The sequence below is a fragment of the Mustela nigripes genome, chromosome 4, assembly GCF_022355385.1.
Source record: "Mustela nigripes isolate SB6536 chromosome 4, MUSNIG.SB6536, whole genome shotgun sequence".
In the NCBI taxonomy this organism is placed as follows: domain Eukaryota; kingdom Metazoa; phylum Chordata; class Mammalia; order Carnivora; family Mustelidae; genus Mustela; species Mustela nigripes.
The window spans coordinates 146,311,306-146,335,611 of record NC_081560.1 but is presented as its reverse complement, the minus strand read 5'-3'; the positions used below and the strand labels follow the sequence as shown (position 1 = coordinate 146,335,611).

The following is a 24,306-nucleotide window of genomic DNA, read 5'->3' as shown; positions in this document are numbered from 1 at the left end:
ATTAGCTATAAATATTCGCTAGCTCACAGGAATGAGATTTTCAAGGGGCCTTCATCCAGACCTTGTTGGTTTTGACAGTAAGTCAATGTCTCCCTACCTTTTTCTAAGTCAGAAATGCAGGATTTTAATGAAGCCCAAAGATAAGTTCCATAAACCAGTCAGATATCAGTTTATTTACACTCTATAGGAGCTGGTAACATCCCAAAAGAACACGGTCTTCCTTGGGGCAAGTCTATTGACCAGGTCCCCAAAGAATTAATTTGCCTCCAGAATGGAATGACAAAATACACAGTATTATAAATTCGGTGTTTGTAAAGTATCACAAGGACTATGTTCTATTTTCTATATATTAAAAATCTATTCCTGTTATATATAAACAGGAACTTTAAACTGTTCTGTAATTAAAGACCAATGGCTTCTCTTTGCACCGCCCCCCGCAGTGTTTTAAAGCATTTCCCTATCATGATGAATATTGCTAGTCTTCCCCAATCACTCTCTGTGTCTCCCTCTAACCTCTTCCTGCATGACAGCCTCATCTGGCCAAGTCCTCGCCAGTGCCAAGAATGGAGCTGGAAGGATGTGGGCAACTTTGCCATCATTTTCCTAACAGCCAATTGCTTGCCCTCAACTTCTCTTTGCCCCTTGAAGAAAGCAGATGTTTTTCCAATGAGCCAGATCTGTGAGTGAGGAAAACCCTTTGGTGATTAACAGAACAATTAGAAGAAACCTGAGCCTTTACATAACCTTGTAGAGTATACAACTGTCTTCCTGGCCTGTTTTCCTCTCTTTAAACCTGAGTTTCTGAACCTTGCGACTATTGTAATTTGAGCTGAGTAATTCTTTGTGATGAGAGAGTCCTCCAGGCATTGGAGAAAGTTGTCTGATTTTTGTTTTTTTTTGTTTGTTTGTTTTGTTTAAACAAGCTGTGGCCAGTTTTATTAAAGAAAAATTCTGCGTGATTTACTTTTCAGCAGTCTGTTCTGGCATGCTTCTAATGATGTCAGAATCACCTGGATCAATGAGAGCCAGCCTGCATACTCTGTAGTATTTCCCACATGCTGTGCCCAATTCAATATTATTGCCACTGTAGTGATGGACACCAGTTTTGGCCAACATGGCGTAGTATTCTAGTTCAGATTTCCTCAAGGCCAGGCAGTTGTTAGCGAGGATGACCAGTTTCGCTTTGCCACATCTGATCATTTTCAGAGTCTGCTTGTACTCCAGCACGTATTTTCCACTTTTCATAATGAGCTGGAGCCTGGAGTTGATCAACTCCAGCGACTTTTTCGTCTTCTTTGCGGCCACCATCTTCCAGCCTTAGGTGCGGGATGGCCCCAACCAAGAGCAGCCACCAAAATGGCCGGGAGAGAGAAAGGCTGTTTTTGTTTTTTTTAAAGATTTTATTTATTTATTTGACAGACAGATCACAAGTAGGCAGAGAGGCAGGCAGAGAGAGAGATGGGGAAGCAGGATCCCTGCTGAACAGAGAGCCCATGCAGGGCTTGATCCCAGGACCCTGGGATCATGACCTGAGCCGAAGGCAGAGACTTAACCCACTGAGCCACCCAGGTGCTCCTGTTTTTGTTTTTTAAGAATGATCCACACCCCACATGGCACCCAATCTGAGTCTTGAACTCACTACCCTGAGATCAAGATCAGAGCTGAGATCAAGAGTCAGAAGCTTAAGCCCTTCAGATGCCACAGGGTGATTATTGTCTTCAAAGTACTTGTGTAGTAGGGATACCTGGGTGGCTCATTCAGTTAAGTGTCTGTTTTTGGCTCAGTTCTGATCCCGGGGGTCCTGGGATCAAGTCCCTCATTGGGCTCCTTGCTCATCAGGGAGTCTGCTTCCCACTCTGCCTGCCACTCCCCCTCCTTGTGTGTGCTCTCTCTCTTTGACAAATAAACAGATGAAATATTAAAAAAAGAGTACTTATGTCGTTGAGTCACAAACTGAACTAGCTACTTTTTTGAGGGACACTACTGTTACCTGATAGAATGGCTGATGGGGAGTAAAAGGCTTTCAAACTATGTTATTTGGTAGGAACCTTGTCAGCAAAGAATGAGATGAACCTGTAACTTCAGGGAAAACAGTTGAGAGTATGTTGATCGTCAACTGTTGCTACTGATAAAATTCAAGCAATCAAGCGAGAATTAGGATTTGGGAAAATTAAAATTCACCACCATGAGTTTGGCAGCATAAGTCATTTCCAATGTAGCTGGTAGCCAGATCAATAAAAAATTTTTCTGATACTGAATTGTCGTGAGCCAACATTTAAAAGATCTGCTTAACTCAATGAAACAATATTTTCCAAAAGACAAATGTAAGAGGTCATCAAATGATATACAGGTCAAAGACCCATTTGAAGTAGAGTATGGATCAGTGGGTTGTAGTGTCATTCAATACAATTTCAAATTTCACATTGCCTGTAATCTTTAAGAGCTACTACCTGATGAGTTAGGGTAGGGAATTTAAGAAATCTAAAATTGTCAAATTTGGCGACAAAAACAATCCTTATTTTTCTAACGCATATTTGTATGAGATTACTTTTCCTCACATACTTCCACCACACCAACATAAGGTAAGGGATTGATTACAGATGTATATATATGAATGTAGCTGTCTTCTGCTAAAGCACCCAATAAAGAGATTTGCAAAAACTAAAGTAATGTCATAGCAGGTTATCAAGATGGTAGAATAGGAAGCCTTAGACTATCCTTCCTCCCACAGAGATACCAATTCAGAAATGTACACAGATCAATAACATCCTTTGTGAGAAATCCAGAAAACAGTTAAGAAGCTCCTGCATCCCAGGTAGCATAAAACCAGGTGCAGTGAAGCCAACAGGAAAATGCATGGTACCATCTCACTACAGTCAGTACCTCTCTCTGGCATAGTATCACATGATTGGGAGCAAACTCCTTATTCCTGGACTCTCCCTGGAGGGAGAGAAAAGACTGGACTTTACTTGCAACATTCTGACTTTTCATGGAGTGAAGGCTGGAGAGCCTAAGAGACTGGCTTCTGTCTCACTAGTCTTACATCACAGTTGAGACCTGGTGTACTCTTCATGCCTGGAAGCCACTGCAGTGTGCTGCTGATTCAGACTAGTCATAGTCCACACGGAACAAGAGATTATGAGCTCTTGAAGTTAAGAAACCAGCAAATCCATCCAATTAGGAATCTACCTGCACAAGTCCACAAAAGATACATCCACAAGAAAGTCTTAAGAAGCCTTCCTGGAAACATCAACTGACAAGATTGAATCATGAAGAAATAGAAATCTGAACAGACCTATGACTAGATAGAATCTGAATAAATCATCAAGTATCTCCTCAGAAAGAAAAGCTCAAGACCAGATGGCTTCATTGGTGAATTATACCAAATATGTAAAGAGTTAACACCAATTCGTCTCAAACTTTTCCAGAAAACTGAGAGGCAGGAATATTTCCAAACATATTTTATGAGAGCAGCATTAACCTGATACCCAAGCCAGAAAAAATACTACCACAAAGGAAGCCGACAAGCCAATATCCCTGATGAATACAGATGTAAAAATACTCAACAAAATTCTAGCTAACTGAATTCAACAGATATCAAAGGATTAGACATCATGGCCAAATGGGATTTATCCTTGTGATACTAGGATAACTCAACAGAAGATCAATTGATGTGATACACCACATTACCAGAATGAAGGATAAAATCACATGGTCATCTCAATAGATACCAAAAAAAGCAACTGACAAAATTCAACATCCACTTACGATAAAAACACTTTAACTAGGGATAGAAGGAAACTACTTCAACAAAATAAAGGTCATATATGACAAGCCCACAGCTGACACCATACTGAAAGCCCTTCCTTTGAAATCAAGAATAAGGCACAAATGTCCAACTCTTACCACTTCTACTCAACACACTACTGCAAGTTCCAGTCAGAGAAATTACCTGAGAAAAAGAAAGAAAAAGCATTCAAATAAGAAAGGAAGAAGAAAAATGATCTCTGTTCACCAAACAAGGGAATTTTATAGGCAGAAAACACTAAAGTTTCCTCACAAAAACTGTTAGAATTAATAAATGAATTCAGTAAAGTCACAGGATACATAATCAACTATAAAAATAAACTATTTCTATATACTGACAATGACCAATACTGAAAGGAAATTAGGAAAACATATCCATTTATAATAGCATAAAAAGGAATAAAATATTCAGGAATAAATGGAACCAAGAAAGCCAAAGACTTGTACAATGAAAACTACACATTGCTGAAAGAAATTAAAGAAGACACAAATGGAAAGACACCTTGTGTTCACAAAATGGAAAGCTTAATATTGTTAAAATGTCCATACAATCTAAGCCATCTACAGATTCAAAGTAATCCCTAAAAAAAACTCAATGGCAATTTTTACAAAAACAGAAAAATATCATGTGGAAGCACAAAGGACTCTGAAGAAACAAAACAATCTTGAAGAAGAAAAATGAAAGTGAAGGCCTCATACTTCCTGATGATTTCAAGCTACAATAATCAAAACAATATGGTGCTGGCATAAAGACAGATGTACAGATCAATGGCACAGAATAGAGAACCTAGAAATAAATCCATGCATGTACAGTCAGCTAGTCTTCAACATGAGTGCCAAGAATACACACTGGGTATAAAAGAGCTTCTTCAAATAAATGGTGTTGGGAAAAGTGGATAGCCACATGCAAAAGAACAAAAATGGACCTCTATTTTACACTACTCACAAATATTAACTCAAAATGGATTGAATAATATCTAAACGTAACTGTAAAACTGTAGAAAATAGCATAGGGTAAAAGATTCATATACTGGTTTTGGCAATGATTTCTTGGACATGACACCAAAAGAATAGGCAATAAAGGCAAAAACAGACAAGTGAGACTACATCAAACTAAAAAGCTTCTGTACGGCAAAGGAAAGAATTAACAGAACGAAAAGGCAGCCTATTGAACGGGAAAAAATACTTCAAACCACACGTGATAAGGCATTAATATCCAACTATATAGGAATTCCTCCAATTCATTATAAGAAATACAAGTAAATCACTTTTTTTTTTTTTTTAAAGGGAGCAATGGTTTGGACAGACATTTATCCAAAGATTTACAAATGGCCAATGGATACGTGATAAAGCTGCTCAACATCACTAATCATCAAGTAAATGCAATTCAAAACCACACACGATTTCACTTCACACCTATTAGGGTGGCCTTTATCAAAAATAATTGCTGGTGGGAATGTAAAATGGTGCAGCCACCATGGAAGACAATATGGAGGTTTTTCAAAGAAAACTAAAAACAGAACTTCAAAATGATGCAACAATCCCACCTCAAGTATCTTTCCAAAAGAACTGAAAACAGTATCTTAAAAAGATATTTGCATTCCCATGTTCATGGCAGCATTATGCCCAACAGCAAAGGAATCTATATAACGTAAAGGAGAGACCTTTTTTTTTTTTTAAAGGTTTTATTTATTTATTTGACAGAGAGAGAGATCACAAGTAGGCAGAGAGGAGGCCAGAGAGAGAAAGGAGGAAGCAGACTCCCTGCTGAGCAGAGAACCCAATGCGGGGCTCCATCCCAAGACCCTGAGATCATGACCTGAGCCGAAGGCAGAGGCTTTAACCCACTGAGCCACCCAATTGCCCCAGGAGAGACCTTTTTATTATTTTTTTTTAAAGATTTCATTTATTTATTTGACACAGAGAGAGAGATCACAAGAAGGCAGAGAGGCAGACAGATCCAGAGAGGGGGAGCAGTCTCCCTGCTGAGGAGAGAGCCTGATGCAGGCGGGGCTTGATCCCAGGACCCTGGGATCCTGACCTGAGCCAAAGACAGAGGCTTTAACCCACTGAGCCACCCAGGCACCCCAGGGAGTCTATATAACTTAAATGTCCATTGCTAGATGAATGGATAAAGAAAATGCAATATACACACAGAATGGAATATGACTCAGTGACAGAAAAGGAAATCCTCTAATATGCCATAAGATAAGTGAAAATATTTAGAATATTCTGCTAAGTGAAATAAGCCAGTAACAGAAAGACAAATACTACTTAATTCTACTTATATGTAGTACTATGTACTAAATATGTACTAAAGTAGTCAAACCCATTGAGGTAGAAAGGATGGTGGTTGCCACAGGATGGGGTTGGGGAGAATGGGGGGCTGCTCTTCGGCAGACATACAATGTCATTTATGCAAGACGAAAAAATTCTAGAGGTCTGCTGTACACTATGGTTATCATAGTTTATAATACTGCACTATATACTTAAAAATTTCCCTGGAGGGTAGATTTCATGTGTTTTTTTTTTTTAACTATAATAAATATATATACAAAGCAATGTTACTTTTTCTCCTTTTTTTTTTGGTTTGGGAAATAATTTATTTTCATTAAAAAGGAACATAAGGAATAGCATGGAGGACATTAGGAGAGGAAAGGGAAAAATGAAGGGGGAGATGAATCAGAGGGGAAGATGAACCATGAGAGACTGTGGACTCCAAGAACCACACTGAGGGTTTCAGGGGAGATGGCTAGATGGGTTAGTCCAGTGATGGGTACTAAGGAAGGCATGTTTTGCATGGACCACTGTGTGTTATATGCAAACAATGAATCATGGTACATTACATCAAAACCAAATGACGTACTGTATGGTGACTAACATAATAAAAAAATAATAAAAAATTGTTATTTATTTTAGCATGCAATGGTTTATTTTTGTTTTCAAAATCAATTATACATATTTAGAGAGACAGAGAGTGAGTTGGGAGGGAGGAATTGAAGAAGGAGAGAAAGAGCCCAACGTGGGGCTCAATCTCATGACCTTGAGATCATGACATGAGTCAAAATCATGAGTTGGACACTTAATGACGGAGCGACGCAGGTGCCCCTCAATGAAATATTTTTAAGTTTCCTCATTGTACTTTTTAATATTAAAAATATTGATAAGTATGGCTCACTGAAACAAAAGCTCATAAGGAAACTTCAATAACTTTTATGAATGTAAAGCATTCCTGACATCAAAAACTTTGAGATCCACTAACTTAGTTAGATTATACTCTTGATAACACACACAGTCCAAGCACTTTTATTTTAATCTTATCAGTTACACTTACTCATCATATAGACTTTTAAACTTGGGTGCTAATGGATTTATCTAACACTCAGTTTATATACAAAGAGGGTTTTTCATTTCTTTTAGGAAGAATTAAACCATTGTATATAATGTGTCATTAGTAACCTTTTCTTATGTTTATGATTAATTTCCCCAGATACTTACAAACCCTTTGTAAAAAGGATCAATATATTATTCTTTTTAGTGTCTCCTTAGATTTAAACAAGTCTATGAGGCCTTGATAGTTTGTGAGAAAGCAAAAGAAAGAAAAAGGTAACATGTAACTAAAAATATAAAAGACAAAATTGAAAAATACCAGTGATACAAACACAGCAAACAGTATATGACTGCTGCTATATATACCAGACACTGAGCTATCTTATTTAATCCTCTCAACAGCCCAGTGAGGTACATAATATTATCATCATTGTGCAGGTAAGGAAAGGGAAGTCTATGTGGTAAGTCCCTTGTCCAAGCCAGCAAGCAGTAAGGCTGGGGTTTAGTGGTGTGCTCAAGCCAGGACTGCAACCAAGGCCACTGCGAATTCACAGCTGCATTTCTGCCTGTGTGTGGTTTAGAGGGGTGGAGTTTTGTGTTGTCAAATATATGCGGCTTCTAAGCTGTTGTCATTTGAGCCCAGATGAGCAAATCCAGGTCAGCGGCAGTGCCACTGCCAGTGAAACAAGTCAAGATGAACAGGAGTCACCGGGCTTGGGAAATTACCAGGGGCATCAGGGAATGCCATGTTGCTGCTCTCAGCTGGAGACAAAAATAAACAAACTTGTCCATAAAGTGCAAAAGGTGTCGTGGACTCCTTAGCACCCACCACCCAAAAAAACACCACCAGAGAAGAAGATTGAGGACAAGATTGCAGAAGGATGAAGCTCAGGCAGCTCAATCTGAGTGTTTTCTTCTCTTGCACATGCTTTGTGTGAGGGGGGTGCCTGTGGGCCCAGGCACGAGTCCAAATAACTTGGGAGCATCAAGCAGACATTTGTGTCCCTCTCCTCTCTCCTGGTGGCAAATGTAGCCACGGGACAGTTAGTGAGATCGCTGGGATTCTGAGAATTGATATGCCAGCCACTTCCACTCAATCTCAGTATAACAGAATGAGTAGCTGGGTAGGGATACATATTCTTTCTTCAAATTCAGGTAGAAAGGGGAGTGGTCCCCTAACGATGTATGAAAGCCAGAAGTTTTTTAAAGAGAATGCTTGATATTATACTGCATCTCCCAAAGTGTGTTCTGCGTGCATGGATTCTGAGGCTGAGCAGATTTGAAAAGGGCTATGAGGTAGAGTCAAAGTTGGAGAACCACATCAGTGTATTAAAAGCTTTGGGAGCTATTGCAGGGAAAACAGTAGTTTATATTGGGTTAAATTCACAGTTTCTCATGTTGAATGCAGAAAGGTTGTATTACGGACCTATTCTGGACCAGTGGGATGAAAGAGTATGAGAGGCTCTGGGCTAAAAACAAGTAAACAGACCTAACCTGCACAAATCCTTGATTTCTCTGTAACTCAGACTTCTTACTGGGAAAATGGGCATAATAACAATTATATGAGAGACTTGCTGGAAGAATTAAATGCATACACACATATACATACACACACACACACATATACCTATATATAGCATTTATATGAAGTGGGCAGTAAGTGGTAGTCCTCCACGCAGACATGTGTACTGTCTGCGCTGCAGTGTTTTCCTTGCACAGCAGTTACAGAAGTAATCATCCGAGTAACAGAACAACTGTCTTCATTAAGTACTTGACATTGTAGTGGGGAGAACAGTATCTGTTCTTGGAGTAGTCACAGCCCAATTAAGGAAAAAGACACGAGAACAGCTAACCGTGTGATGAGTGCCCTCCTCAATTTGTACAAAGTTTTATGGAAATGTTTAATTTTCCCCGAGAAAGTCATGGAAACTGTCAGAATGGAGTCTTGAAGGATCTAGGGGTAGTTTCCCGGGCAGAACAGCAAAATAAAGCATTTAAGCAAAGAGAAATCGCTCAATGATGCCCACAGAGGTGATGTATTCCGCCTGTAGAAGAATGTGGAGTCATCTGGATGGAAACAGACAAGAAGAGGTGGCTCCGCTGGGAGAACTGGTCAAGGCAATGCTGTAAGGTGCTGCCTCGTGGAGGAGTTTGGACTTGAACGTAGGGCACTCTTGAGACGTTACAGATGTTTTCATAGAAATAACAAGATCAGATTTGTGTTTCAAAACGATGTTTCTGGTACCAGTAGGGAAGGCTGATCTCAGGGAACAAAACCAAAAGCAAGAGATTAGCTAGAAGCCAATCATCTCCCCTTGCCTGTCCTCAAGTTGGTGAGGGCATGGACCAGAGCAGTATTCAAAGGCAGAGTGCAGCAGCACTAATGAACAGCTAGGGTACAAAAAGGTATTTCTTCAGGTTCTAGAGTTGAGGAAGGGAAAGGTAGAGAGAGGGGAAGGTATAAAGTGCTGACTGACATACTGACATGGATAATTGAATGCATGGCAGGATAGCTGCCTAGGATCAGAAGAAAATGAAGGGTGAATAGGTTTAAAGAAAGATAATGGGGAGAAACTGTCCAATTGAGAGTTTGTAAATTGAAATTAACAATCCATTGGGCTTACAATGTTTTCAGAAATTATAAAATTAGAAGTACAGGTCTGGAGGAGGGCTGGAGTTTGGAATTCTACTTGGATTAAAGATGGAAGCATTGGGAGTGATCAGTTGAGGTGGCCCCGATGCAGAATGAGGGTGCAGAGTGCTCCAAAGCACACCAGGATGAGCCAGAGGTTGGGAAATGTAAGGCAAAGATAGGAATAAAGCAGAGTTTCTGCCTTCAGAAGGATTAGAATTCAGCTGGGGAGGCACAGTTGATGTGTTGTAAAGAAATGAAAGAAAAGCCAAATGTGCTAAACTTTGTGTTACTTAGTGTAGTTACAAGAATATATAGAATGCAAATTAAATCTTCAAATGGAATCGAATGAGACCTCAAAGGGTAGATGAGATTTTTAAACTAAAGGGAAATAGAAGAGTGGAATTTCATTGTCAAGGGCAAGAGACCAGCCAGATATTCAAATAAATGTTATAAAGGAGGCCAGAATGAGGAAAGATTGGGGTGATGATGGGTTAAGGTGATGGGAAAAACCCCTGTATATAAAGAGGAAACAGAGTAGAGTTAGATGGCTGGGAAAAGAGAGAAGAGTGAACTTACTCAAGACTGAAAAGAACAACTTGGAAATTGATAGGCTTGTAATAATGTGGCTATGGATACTAAAACACAACATATAGGAGGAGTTCAGTAAATTTTAGGTTTTTCTATGGTTTTAGAAGCAGTTCTTATATTCAGTCATCATGTAACCACCACATGTGGTCATTTTGAAAGACTTGGAAGGGGCATGATGGGGAGCTACCCCAAGGTACTAATGTATTCTGTCCCTCTAGATACCTAAATGTTGATCTTCATTTGACTGTCCGCCTTGGTCTCTGGGGCTCTGTGTGCTTTTTTGTATGTGTGTGTGTCGGCACACATGTATATCTGTGTCTCCGTGTGTTTATGTCAGTGTCTTGAGGTGTTTCAGTGTCTGTATGAATGAGCCTTCATCATGATTTCCTGTCACTGCAAATGTCTCTCCTGGCCACGCCATTGTACCATTTGGTCAGCATCTCCCGATCCGTGTGAACATGACTTTGCTATGTGACTGTGTTCACATGCTTGAATAGGTGTCTGCATATGTGACAACTATGTTTTTTGTGCCCATGTATTCAAGTCTGGGTTATCTGTGTGAGTGTGTACATGCATTTGTGTATGTGTGTTTGTGTACGTGTGAGTAATTTTTAAAGCTTTACCCCAGCAAAGCAGCCAGTGCCTTCCACAGCTAATGGAAAACTGTCAAACGGTGCTGAGTGACAAATGGGAAAAGCCCTCCCTGTATCAGGCTACCCTGGCCTTTTTACTTTTAATAGAAAATTGATCTTATCTTTTACAGCCTATTTCACTACATATCAATGTGCAGATGCAAATATTTCCATGCCACTAACATAAAGCCTATATCAACCTGAAGTGATCTTTTGTGTAAACTGAATCTAAAATTATTTTCTTTGCTTTGTAATGGTGGTGAAAACCAAGCAAAGAATTTCTTGAGCCATAAAATTTAATTTAACTCAAAAATCACCCCAGCTTATGGATTTTCCTGCACAGAGACTTTGATATTAGGGGCCTGTGGTGAAGACTCCCTGTTGATTTTGTAAATTCTAGAAGCACTAGAGAGAGATGTAATTTCAGATTTTTTTTTTTTTTTTTTACCCAAGTATTAGTAAAATAACTGCAATGAATCCCTGTTGTTGGAGCTGGTGTAAAAGAAAGAAGGTGGGGAGCACCTGTGCCAAGCCCAGTGCTAGAATAGTTCACTGCATCAGGAGTCCAGTGACGAGGCACAGCAGACACTGCCTCTGAATCTTACACGGAGCTAGAATTAAGAAGCTATAACACTTGAATAGTGGCCTGAACCCAGGCAGGGGCAGGGATGCAAGCAGCCTGATGGGTTCTGTAGCAAACTGTATCTTCAGACAGCATCAGGATGAATCTCTCCGAATCGTCGCAACTGCCCCAGGATCAGCATGTGGGACCTTGGAGTCTCAGGGCTGAGATGCAAACTCCAACTTCTAGATCACATTCTCCAGTTGATGAAGTTCCTTCCCAAAGCACATGTGTTATAAGAGTTTCCTAAAACTATTTCCTGTTTGGGGTTCACCGTCCATGTTAAGCACAAACCAAACCCAACCTGGCCTAGGTATAAAAATGAAAGTCAAAGTAGCTCTAAAACCCATCAGGAATGTTCCACATACTGAAAGCCTTTTTGGTCAACAAGGTTGGCCCCATGAGTGGAATGGGATTTTAAGCTCTCTTTGTTATGGTGTTTTCCAACTTCACACTAACACTCTGTCTATTAATTAAAAAAAAAAAAAAGAGAGAGAAGTCAGCACAGAATCTGTAAGTCCATTCATTAACTACCATTCAGATGGAGTGCAGCACAGAACAATATTCTCAGATTTCACTTCCTCACACAGAAACCCCATGCCAGGTGCTCAGAGCACCCTCGGTGCTTCCATCCCTGCCTGTGAGAGGGAGTAGCTCAACCCCAGACACTGGGAAGATGTGTCCCAGAGGATGTCTTTCCCATTGATTTCATGGACATGAATCCTGACAGTTCAGCTGTGAACACTGCTGAGTGCTAAAAGTCTCATTTCTCAGCACGCCTTGCAACCGGATATGGCTACTGAGTTTTTCTAAGACAGAGGAGGAAATTTTATTCTTCTTGGGGTTCTCCTAAAAGAAAAGAGTGTCCTGTTTTCCTTTTACTTCCTTCATCACTCCTCCTGCTGCAGGGAACACAGTGCTAGGGCGGGAAGCCCCCTTGAATCATGGAGCTGTTTTCCTTTTACTTCCTTCATCACTCCTCCTGCTGCAGGGAACACAGAGCTAGGGCGGGAAGCCCCCTTGAATCATGGAGCAATGTTGTTGTTGTAAGCAAGGAGGACAAATAAATGAGAGGGAAAGTTTCTCTGCGCTTGGAACCGCAGAACATTTGCAAGCTTGTTCTGAAATGCCTACTTCTGAACTGCTCTTACATGGGAGCAATCTGTATTTCTGTACTTTATAAGCAACTATATTTTGAATTCTAGGACCTGCAGCTGAGCTTAATCTCTATTGAGAAAGCAAATACCTCGCTCCTCCTCTCAGAGGTTGCCAGAGAACTGTTTCCCCTTCCATTAAATCCCGATTCGGGACCCAGATGTCTTTCTAAAGAGCACTTATCAGAAAACAACTAAGCCAAGGGATCCATGTCAGATTTTCTTTGATGCTGGCAGGGTGGAAGCAGTCCTTTGTGTCGAAAAAGATGTGGCCTGTTGGGGCGCCTGGGAGGCTCATTTGGTTAGGTGTCTGACTCTTTGAATTCTGGCTCAGGTCATGATCTCAGGCTCATGAGATCAAGCCCCGTGACTGGCTCTGTGCTCAGCAGGAAGTCTGCTTGAGACTCTTTCTCTCCTGCTCCCCTTGCCCTGCCCCCATGCATTCTCTCTCATTCTCTTTCTCTTTAAAATACATAAAATCTTTTTTTTTAAGATTTTATTTGTTTATTTGTCAAAGAGAGAGGAAGCACAAGAAGGGGTAGTGGCAGGCAGAGAGAGAAGTAGGCTCTCTGCCAAGCAAGGAGTCTGGTGGGGGACTCAATCCCAGGATCCTGAGATTATGATCTGAGCCAAAGGCAGACACTGAACCAACTGAGCCACCCAGGCATCCCTAAAATAAATAAAATCTTAAAAAATAACAAAAATGGAAAATATATGGCATATTGGTGAAAGTAAGGTAGAGCTATGGGGCCAACAGAAGAAAAAGCTGAATAGCAAGAGATATTACTTCAACTTTCAGAATATCAGAGGGTTAGGCAATTAGGGGGAGAAAGAATGGCTGATTACTTGACGTCTCTCTAATCTCTGCATTATTTTCCCTCACCCAAATAATGAAACTTTTATTTTTTTAATGCTTGATACTGAATACATTGATTGAATTGCACCAAGAAACCAGATCGTAATAAAAAGAAAATCAGACAGGGTGGGGTGAAAAAAGAGAAACTGAACAAAATAGAAAACAATGACAGTAATAAAACCAGAGATATCTATAATCAAAGTTACTATCAATGTTTTCAAATCCTTCACTTAAAGACAAGTGATCTCAGACTGTTGAGTTGAATACACATAAAATCACACATTAAATCAAAGCAAAACAGAAATATTAAAATTAAAGAGATGAATTTATGGATGACATTAAGTTGAACTATAAACATGACTTCTCCCATGTTCTGATGGGAGTATCCACTGAGGTTGAGAAAAATAAGAAAAAAAAAAAAAAAAACTCACAACACTTAAAAAAATGAAGATTAGAAATCTATGAAAACCTTGGAAAAGTCACCTCCATTTGGAAGGCTGGTAATTAACAAGTACTCCTTACATGTGTGCCTAGGTGGCTCACACAGTTAAGTGTCCGTCTTTGGCTCACGTCTTAATTCCACGGTCCTGGGATGGAGCCCTGCATCAGACTCCCTGCTTGGCAGGGAGTCTGCTTCTCCTTCTCCTCCTGCCCCTCCCCCAGCTCATGTAAGCTCTCTCTCTCACTCTCTCTCTCACTCTCTCTTTAATAAATAAATAAAATCTTTAAGAAAAAAATGCTTTTTGGGTGCCTAGGTGGCTCAGTTGGTTAGGCGACTGCCTTCAGCTCAGGTCAGGGCCCTTGAGTCCCAGGATTGAGTCCCGCATCAGGCTCCCAGCTCCACAGGGAGTCTGCTTTTCCCGCTGACCTTCTCCCCTCTCATGCTCTCTCCCACTTTCTCTCTCTCTCTCAAGTAAATAAATAAATAAAATCTTTTTTTTTAAAAATGCCTATTATATACCTACATTATGCTACACATCTCACAGACATTATCTCATTCAATCCTGGGGAAAAAAAAAAAAAACTTTCTAATATATAAGGTATTTTATTTCCCATTTAAAAATGAGAGAGCATTGGGGCACCTGAGTGGCTCAGTGGGTTAATCCTCTGCCTTCTGCTCAAGTCATTATCTCAGGGTCCTGAGATCGAGCCCCGTATTGGGCTCCCTGAATAGCGGGGAGTCTGCTTCCCCCTTTCTCTCGCTGCCTGCCTCTCTGCCTGCCTCTGCCTACTTGTGATCTCTGTCTGTCAAATAAATAAGTAAAATCTTAAAAAAAAAAAAAAAGAGAGAGAGAGAATTGAGTTTTAATGAGAATGTTCCCAAGATCATACATCTAATAAATGAAACAGAGACTCAGTCATAATCAGGTATTTTTTATAAACCATATGGATTTGCCTAGAAAAAATAAATACACAGACTTGGTAAGCAGCATATTAAGTTTGATGTGATTAGAGAGATAGTGCCATGAATATGTTGGGCTATGTTGGGTAACTAGTAGTTCTATCTATTTACTGTTCACTGACTTGGAAGCAGAGAGACTTCTAAGCTGAAAACCTGGCCGCATGCCCTCTCTACCTTTCAGATAGTACTCTGTAAACTGAACAGTTATATCTTCTGTCATCTATGTCAACTTCCTGTGCAGACTGAAAGGTAGCATATTTCAGAAACAACAGATTTGGAGTGGTCCATTCCATTGTGAATCATCTCTGTACTGTGCTTAGTGCAGAATTTGGATACAGGAGCAGTATGAACTAGGATAACATTTGTTCATGTCCTAGTCCTAGAGCAGTTTGGAGAATTAGAGAACAAAGTAGTTGAGATAAAAATAGGTCTGATATTTGTAGATCATCAGAAAAATACCTGGTATTTTTATACCTGGTAAATTTAAGGTTTAATATCTGAGCTGAGAAGGTAATTTCTTTATACAAAAGTAGGCAGAAGATAGAACCGATAACAACCAAATCATCTACTAAGTAAGAAAATCCTACCTCATTTAAGCATGAGTAAAGAAAGGGAGAGGAAGAGGACTAGGGGGAGAGGAAGAGGGAGGGAAATGTTAAAGAACAAGACAAAGAGAAAAGTAATTGGAAAACTCAGAAGAAAAACATAACTATAAAATGCCCTATTGAACGATCAGAAGAAAATTAGAGGAAACCACACAGAACTTTTAATAAAGAACAAAGCTACATACTCTGTAAGGAAACAGGAGAAGTGCCCAAGAGAGAATTCATTGCAATTCAAAACCAAGTGGGTAAAATGATAAGCAAGGTAAATGACATTTAAAAATATATATATCAAGGAAACTGAAAATCATGAAGTGAACATTCACATAGGAAGCAGCAGAGAGCAGAAATAGTTCTACAGAAATGTAATTCAATTATTATTAGAAATAAAAGCTTGAGACATACTTTCAGAAAATTCAGAGACGTGAAAAACTAAGAAGAAGCAATTATAAAATAGATGTCAATATGTAAAGAGGGTTGCTCCTGGAACACTGTTGTTCCTGAACAAAAGAGCAGTATTTTTTTTTTAAACTGGCAAAATAATTAAGATATTCTGAAAGAACAGCACTCTTGAAAAAATAAGGATTATGTCTGCAAATTAAAGTATATATAATAAGTATTATATATATATTAAAGTATACATATAAGTATTAAGATGGCAAACTAAACATAGCACTGAGCTCTGCTTCATTATGAAACTTCTAAAAATTATCTCCAGTAAAGGAATTTTAAGAAGGCATGAGTTCACATGAACAGAGGGAATGGCAATCAACAAAAAGCAACAGAACTCTGGATGCAAGAAAGCTGAGGAAGTAATGGGAAGTGACTCAGCCCAGCACAGAAAGACAAACAGTTCATCTAGACATTAGAAAAATTGATAAGAAACTCAATTTCCATTCAAAACCTCCCCAAATTGGAGAAAGAGCAGAACCAGAACCTCTAGAGCTGGGATACAAAAAGTACATTAAAAAATGGAGGACTTGCTGACAATCTAGTTAAGAAACAAACAGATCCGCTCTCAATTCAGGGTCCTCCGTGGAGCTAAGTTACTCTCCTCCCGCCATTATGGAAGCAGATAGGAATCCGATCTGCCAGAGGGTAAAACAGAGTCTCAGGATTGCATCCCTCACTATGGAGAACTGGACATGTCAGTTGTGCTCACCGCTCTGAGGGATCTAACTCAGAATAAGCTGATACAGCATTTTGAAAACAAAATGTTGAAAACCAGAGAATTGCATTAAGGCTTTGTATCAGTACTTTGATCTTTCTTTCCTCACCAATATCCCCACATTGTGACAATCAAGACATTTCACTTTTGTAGATTACCCCCTGCCTTTGCCCTGGGGAATCTGACTACCTCAAAGGACATGAAGATTTCCTAGTGAGATCTTCCAAGATAATGACCAAAAATGTTCATTCTCACACACCCAAAGAGAGCCTCCAAATAGGTTTTGGGCAGATGGTCGTTACATATGGGCAGATATCAAAATATTGACAAACATTTAAGAAATCTATTTTATATGAAAGCAGGGGCTAATACAGAATAAAAAAAAAAATAGAGGAATCTTAGGCACTGCAAGAGAAGAAATTTTTAAGTGGCTAATCATAACATCCTCTGGAAGCTTAAACAATGCTGAACCTTGAACAATGCTTTAAACAATGCTGAACCTCTAAGAATTTACTCTATAAAGAAACACATGTGGCTGAGTCCACATGTATTAGTAGATAACTGCATAATTGGGAGTTTGTTTAATTAAAGTCTGTGTAAAATACAAAATAGAATTAGCAATAAAAATAGACTAATTAGAAGTTTACACATATTTTATTAAAATTTGACAGGAAACACAGGAATCATTATTAAATTTTCTATACAGCAGGCCACTCCCATCACCCCGCTCTTCAGACACCACTGCCACCACTAGGTCACATTAAATTAATAGTCATTTGTTTATTCTTAGACAGTTGTGTCTCAGAAATGAGGAACAATTAGCTATAGACTGACACTGTTCCAAGTCCAGTCTAACAATGTCAAAACAAAAACAAAAGCAAAAACAAAAACCATCAACAAGATCATGTTCCAAGTAAATTAACTGCATCCCAGAATGAAGATAAAAATCATTTATGAGAATCAAAAATATCCAGCACTGAAAAAGTAAAGATCATACTGTCTGCTATCTAATAAAAAATTACCAGAAGTGAAAAAAAAGAGGCAGAAAAATATGACCCAGGATAAGAAGAAAAATCCATTAACTGAATAAGAAACATATTTGAAGACATAAATAGATAAAATCTCCCTAATTAGATAAAATGATAAATCCCCAGATTCAAAAAGCTCAAAATATCCCAGCCAAAAAATAAATGAATAATTCATACTATAGTGAGGCTCATCATAACCAAAATTTCAAAAAATCGATGATAAAGAGAAAATCTTTAAAGCAGCAGGAGAAAAGACTTATTCCACACACAGGAACAAAGGGAAGAATAACGGCAGATTTCTCACCAAAAACAATGCAAGCAAGAAGGCAGTTGAGAAACATGTTTAAAGCATCCTGGCAGGGTTGGGGTAGATGTGCAGTGTGGAACTACCTCCAAAATACCTTTAATAATGAATGTAAAAGAAAGACTATTTCAAACACACAAAATTTGAAAGAATTCATCACAGCAGATCAGCAGATCCACACAACTTGAAATATTAAAGGAAGCAAGCCCTTCAGGAAAAGAAAACTAATATCAGATTAAATTATGGATCTAAACAAATCAACAAAGACAACCAGAAATGGTAACTACATGGATATATAGAATAAGAATTTTTTCTTAATATTTAAATGTATTTTTAAAAATACTTGGTTGTTGGGGCACGTGGGTGGCTCAGTCGTTAGGCAGCTGCATTCAGCTCAGGTCATGATCCCAGGATCCTCGGATCCACCCCTGTGTCAGGCTCCCCACTCAGCAGGAAGCCTGCTTCTCTCTCTCCCACTCCTCCTGCTTGTGTTCCCTCCCTTGCTCTTGCTCTCTCTCTCTCTCTTTGTCAAATAAATAAAGAAATAATCTTTTTAAGAAGAAAAAATAAAAATACATGGTTGTTTAAACAAAAATAGTAATAGAGCAATGTGGAATTTATAATATATGTGAAACTAAAATTGATGTCAACAATAGCACAAAGGCCAAAAGGGAAGAAATGGAAGATAGCATTTAAAGGCTCTTAAACTACATGTGAGTGGTCTATTACTTAAAAGTAAAAGTTAAAGATGCAGGGACTCTTGGGTGGCTCAGTTGGTTAAGCGACTGCCTTCCGCTTAGGTCATGATCCTGTAATCCCAGGTTCCAGTCCCGCAATGGGCTCCTTGCTCGGCAGAGAGTCTGCTTCTTCCGCTGACCCCTCTCCTTTCATTCTCTCTCTCTCTCTCTATCAAATAAATAAATAAATAAAATCTTAAAAATGAAAAAAGTTAAAGATGCACACTGTAAACCCAAAAGTAGTCACTAAAGTAACAAAGCAGAGATTTATACTTAGTAAATTAACAGGAGGTATTATGGAATCATAAAAAATATTCAATGAATTCAAAAGAAGACAAAAAAGAGGAAAAGAGAACAAAGAATAGATGGGATAAATAGAAAACAAACAGCAAAAGAACAAATGGCAAAATGATGTTATAATTTTAAAATGTTGACTAGATGTACGTAGGTTTATATAGTTATTTGTTTGCATCTGTTTGGAATGTTGAGATCTCTTTCATTTTGCAAAAATAATCCTTATTTTTTCAAGGGTTATTTTCCTTTAGACTATCTTAAGGTAGGCAAATTTAGCAACACAAAATACTAATGCCTTCTACATACTGCACCCACCCATACACATCTCAAAAAAGAAAAGAAAGAGATCCATAAGTGCAATTAAGAGGTTAAAAAAAACTGGAAAGAAATATTTAATATACTTATTATAATGAAACATACTAATATCCTTTACATGTTAAGAATTTTTACGAGAAAAACAAAAATGATTGCCAATAGGAAAACAAGCAGCAAATGAGTGAATATTTATAAAAGACCAACAAATACCTGAAAAAAGCATGAAAAATATCAATTGTTTCTTAATTTTGCAAATGTAAATTAAAATAAGCATTCTGCCTATCAAATTGACAACATTATAAATTACAGTGTTCAGTTTTACCAAAGCAAAGAAGGAAAAGTCACCTTCACATAATCCTGAGAGACTATAATCAGTCTCAAATAAATAATTACTGAGCACTTATTATTATGTATCAGACATGAAATGCAAATTGCATTTTTATCAAAATTCTTAAAATCTTCATGCCTTTTTCTGCAGTATTTCTACTGATTAAGATAAAATTGTAACTTGTTGAAAAGAGTCAGATAGGGAATACCCCACCTGCTATGACCTCAGTCATTGCATATAGGGAGGGTCTGAAAAACAGTTTTATATATCAATAATGAATGAAAAAATCGTTTGTTGTATATACACAGATATGTACATACACATGTAATTTTCAAAGCAGGTTATATAGAGTATAAGTTTATATGTATTATCAGCATATATATTTTATGTATAAACTTGATATAACTGATAATGTTATATTCAGGTATTAGAATGTAAGATTTTAAAAAAAATTAAATCAGAGTAAATACTATAATGATTCCTATAGCTTTTATTTCTACTTGTACTTTTCCTTCTGTTACGACTGATTTATGTCTTAAATCCCAACTTCTCCACTGAACTCAAGATGACTATATCCAAGTTCAGTTAACATATTCAAAAACGTAACTTTTTATTTCCTCTTCTTTGGCCCCCTTCCCCAAACTGGCTCCTCCCCTTGTTTTCCCATTTTAAGTAGGCAAAAATGCTATTTTTCTTTGTTATTTTTTTAAATTTTCACTTCCCTCTGCCAGCCTTAACCAAATACAGTCATTTCTGCCTCGAAATCATACTCCTAATCTGACCTTTTACTGTCCTTAATGCTACTTGCCCTCGTGCTCCATAAAACACATTCTCTAGGCAGCATCCACTTATTCTTTCAAACTACAGATCCCATCATATGGGTCCCTTGCTTGAAATTCAATAATAACTTCCCACCACACTTAAAACAAAAGCCGTACTCTTCACCGTGGCATCAAATGCCGCCCTGATCTGGTTTCCGCCTACCTTACTGATCTAAGATCTACTATTGCCTACCTCGCCCACTAACCTGAAGGCCCTAGGTTCAGTAGGGACAAGAGCAGTCAACCAGGGATGTTTCCTCATCTCTTTCTAAAATGTTCCTTCCCAATATTCAGTTTCTTTTCAGAGAGGCCTTCTCTGACCACATGTAAATGAACACTGCCTCCCAGGCCTTTGCCTAACCCGACACATCGATATGTCAGGGATTTGCAATCATTTATGGCCGTATCTGAATTTATATTTCCCATTTGCATACTGACTTATTGAGTGGCAATGATGTCTAATCTAAAATCTAAGCCCTTGGCAAATACACTGCTTAAATATTAACAATACTGTAGTTATATTTGGATGGTGATTTTTTATTTTCTTCTCTGTGCTTGTCTACATTACCAAAATTTTATATGATGGATACATATCATTTTTAAAGCCAGAATAAACATGTCATATGCATACAACATAAAATAACACTGGCAAAGCTTAAGGTGCACAAGAAGGGAGGGGGGGTGTTTTCCTTGAGAATTTGATTAAGTCATTCCTTCGGCTGCGATAATCTCCGAGATAATCTTTGAGTGGAGATCAAAAGGGAAATTGATTATATAAGAAGAGAAAATCGTATGAAATAACTGTTGGAAGAAACTGGATAGGTTCATGAGATCTCCTGAAAAGAGGCCGAATAAAAAGGGAGAGAAAAATGGCCTGGCTTGCTGATAGGATGATTTGCATATTTTAAGCCACAAGGGGGCGGAAGGCAAGACAAGCACAGTATGAATTTAACTGAAGATAGTCTAGAGCACAAATTCATTCTCTGCTGCCCTACCAACTGGTTCCTACTGAGGCAACAGCATTTTAATGAATAACAGGTGATTAGAGGGGTGGAGCTTCACATGGTCTAGTTAACCCTGTTGTAGGTACAGGACCAGGGATCAGTTTGAAGACTTATAACTCAAAGAATTTAATAATGAAAGGAAGACTCTGGCCTATGCATAAAGGGGTTACGCTGGATCAATATGCTGGAAAGTGCTCCTGGCTTTCTAACTCTGGAAAGGAATAAATCCCAAGGTTACATATCCTATTGTTGTCTTGGTTTTCCTTACTGCTTTCTCTGCTAGTAAAAAGAATCACAGATGGAGTAACAGAGGAAGCTCACTGGGTATGTTGGTGCATCCTCCTGGGGGATGAGTGAGAAAGAGCAGTCAGCACCTTGGAGCTCTCCCCTTGCCCTTACTTTTAGGAGTGTTTACTCAGCTAAAAAGGGATGAGGAAGAATAAGGCAATGACAGCTCTGAAAGTCAGGACCACTTCTGCCATGAGAACAGCATCTTTGAAGCACAGAATGATTGATAAAATGATGGCACTTTTTAACATAAAGCAGGGCACATGGTACTAATGCAGCTTGCCCTGAAAGGTCCGCCTCTCTGATAACCCAGAAAAAGTGGGGTAGGGGGGAGGGGCAGTTGGTAAGTACTATGGAGTAATTTAATACTTTTCTATGAGTAACTTTTAGCTCATAAGTGTGCAGGTATAATGACCACCCACCTCTCCTTTAGTTACAATGTTTGTGCTCCTGAACGTGTCTTGGAAATCAAGGTTCACTTGAACTAAACTCAAATTCAGCAGATAACTTCAGAAGTCTTGAAGAATAAGAATTTACCTTTGAAAAACCGTTCTATTTCCTTCTGCTTTAAGAACAAAATCTATTCTCAATATGTGGAGCTTTATTTACATTCAGGAAGTTTTCCCTCTCTGTATAAGCTTCATGAAGCTCCTATGAGAGTTTAGGAATCCTTGGTAGGGGCACGATCATGAGTAATGTGTTACTTTATCATATCCAATCATTAAATATATTTAAGTAAGAATCAACACATTGCAGTCCATGGATCTAAGAAGTAACTTCGAGAACCAACTACCCCAATGGCTGACCTGCTCCTGGCCAAGCTTAATTACTTCACTTAAACTCAGAGAAAGCCAAGTTTTTCATCCATCAAATAGGACTAATTGCAGTTGATACCTTTCTTTCCTAGAGGGATGTTGTGATCATTATTCAGATAGCGTGGCGTGGGTCAAGGAGCTAATAAGGACTTAGTGATGACAGACCTGTTATCGAAAAGTAGTGAAAGATGGTTGAAAGGAAAACAGGCTTTCAAGGAAACAGACCAGGGTTTGACATCCAGCAATTCCATTTACTAGCCAATGAATGCATAAAATGTACTTAACCTCTTGAAGCTTCAGGTTCCTTATCAGTAAAACTAAGAAAAAATTACCTACATTAGGCAGATCCATGTGACAATTGTAGTCGTATATACACAAAGAGTAGCCCCACTGGAGATATGAAATAAAGTAAAGCAATTGTTTTACATATTTTACAGATCACTACCCTGTAGCAAGTGCTTCTATATACCCATTTCAAATGAGATCCCATGCTCCCTTAAAATGGAACCCATGACTTATGTTATCATACCATCCATACAAATGTTGAGAATGTTTCATTCCCACATCAGACTGTTAATCCATAGTTGTAAAATGAGTGACTGATAACTGAGATCCCACAGCTTCATATACCAGCCCTAGCTGGTGACTCCCAATGCTTTCAACATTGAGTCATTCCTGGAATTCCAGACTCATGCATCCAGTGGACTGCCTGACATCCCCACCTGAATTCCTAATGCCTTTTAAGATGTTCTGAACAGGGCACCTGGGTGGCCCAGTTGGTTAAGCAAATGCCTTCAGCTCAGGTCATGATTCCCAGAGTCCCGGGATGGAGTCCCGCATCAGGCTCCCAGTTCCATGGGGACTCTGCTTCTCCCTCCGATTTTTCTCCCCTTTTATGTTCTCTCTCACTGTCTCTCTCTTTCAAATAAGTAAAAACTTAAAAAAAAAGAAAAATATGTTCTGAACAAAAATCAAAAATCTTAACTTGTTAATTCTTCTCTACATTCTTGTCCCTTAACCAGTCTTCCTCATGTACTGAATAACATGGCAATCCATCTTGTGCTCAAGAAAAAAAGGCTTTACTAACATCTAAACTCACTAACAGCATATTAGAGTGTATACTTTCCACACTCCTCAGGACCCAAGATATTATACATATTTTTAACATTTGCCAAACTGATATTTGTTCGAACTAGTATTTCCCCAAATAATAGTGAGTTTCATCTTTTCTTTGGTCAAGTCTAAGTCTTCAGTCCATTCAGTGACCAGCAGCTCAATCAGACACCAAAACTGCTTCCCTGCTCTCACCTGCCATGACCAAAGACTGATTGAATATCAGTCTTTATCCTTAAAACATTCTCTTCAATAGTCCACATTTTAGAAAAATACTGCATTTACAGCCAACTACTCCGCTGTTCCTGAGTTATTCAAATTAATAATGGTGTTTTTCTCACTTTTGGTCCCATTTTTTTGTTGTATCTTTGGTTAAGGACACATGACAGCAAACTACACTTCTAAAATGTCTTGCAGAGCCCATTATTATGGTACATTTTGTTTAAAGGTGCTTTTGGATTTT

The 24,306-nt window shown here is 38.6% G+C and overlaps 2 protein-coding genes across 6 annotated transcripts in view; both read right to left on the bottom strand.

The window, feature by feature from the left end:
- NRG3 (neuregulin 3) overlaps positions 1–24,306 on the bottom strand; it is a 1,046,954-nt gene that overhangs the window by 748,054 nt on the left and 274,594 nt on the right. The gene's annotated exons all lie outside the window — the stretch shown is intronic.
- LOC132015264 (large ribosomal subunit protein eL30-like) lies at positions 961–1,368 on the bottom strand. The gene has a single exon (XM_059395855.1). It carries the CDS (start codon positions 1,306–1,308, stop codon positions 961–963), a length of 348 nt encoding a protein of 115 aa, XP_059251838.1. The 5' UTR covers positions 1,309–1,368.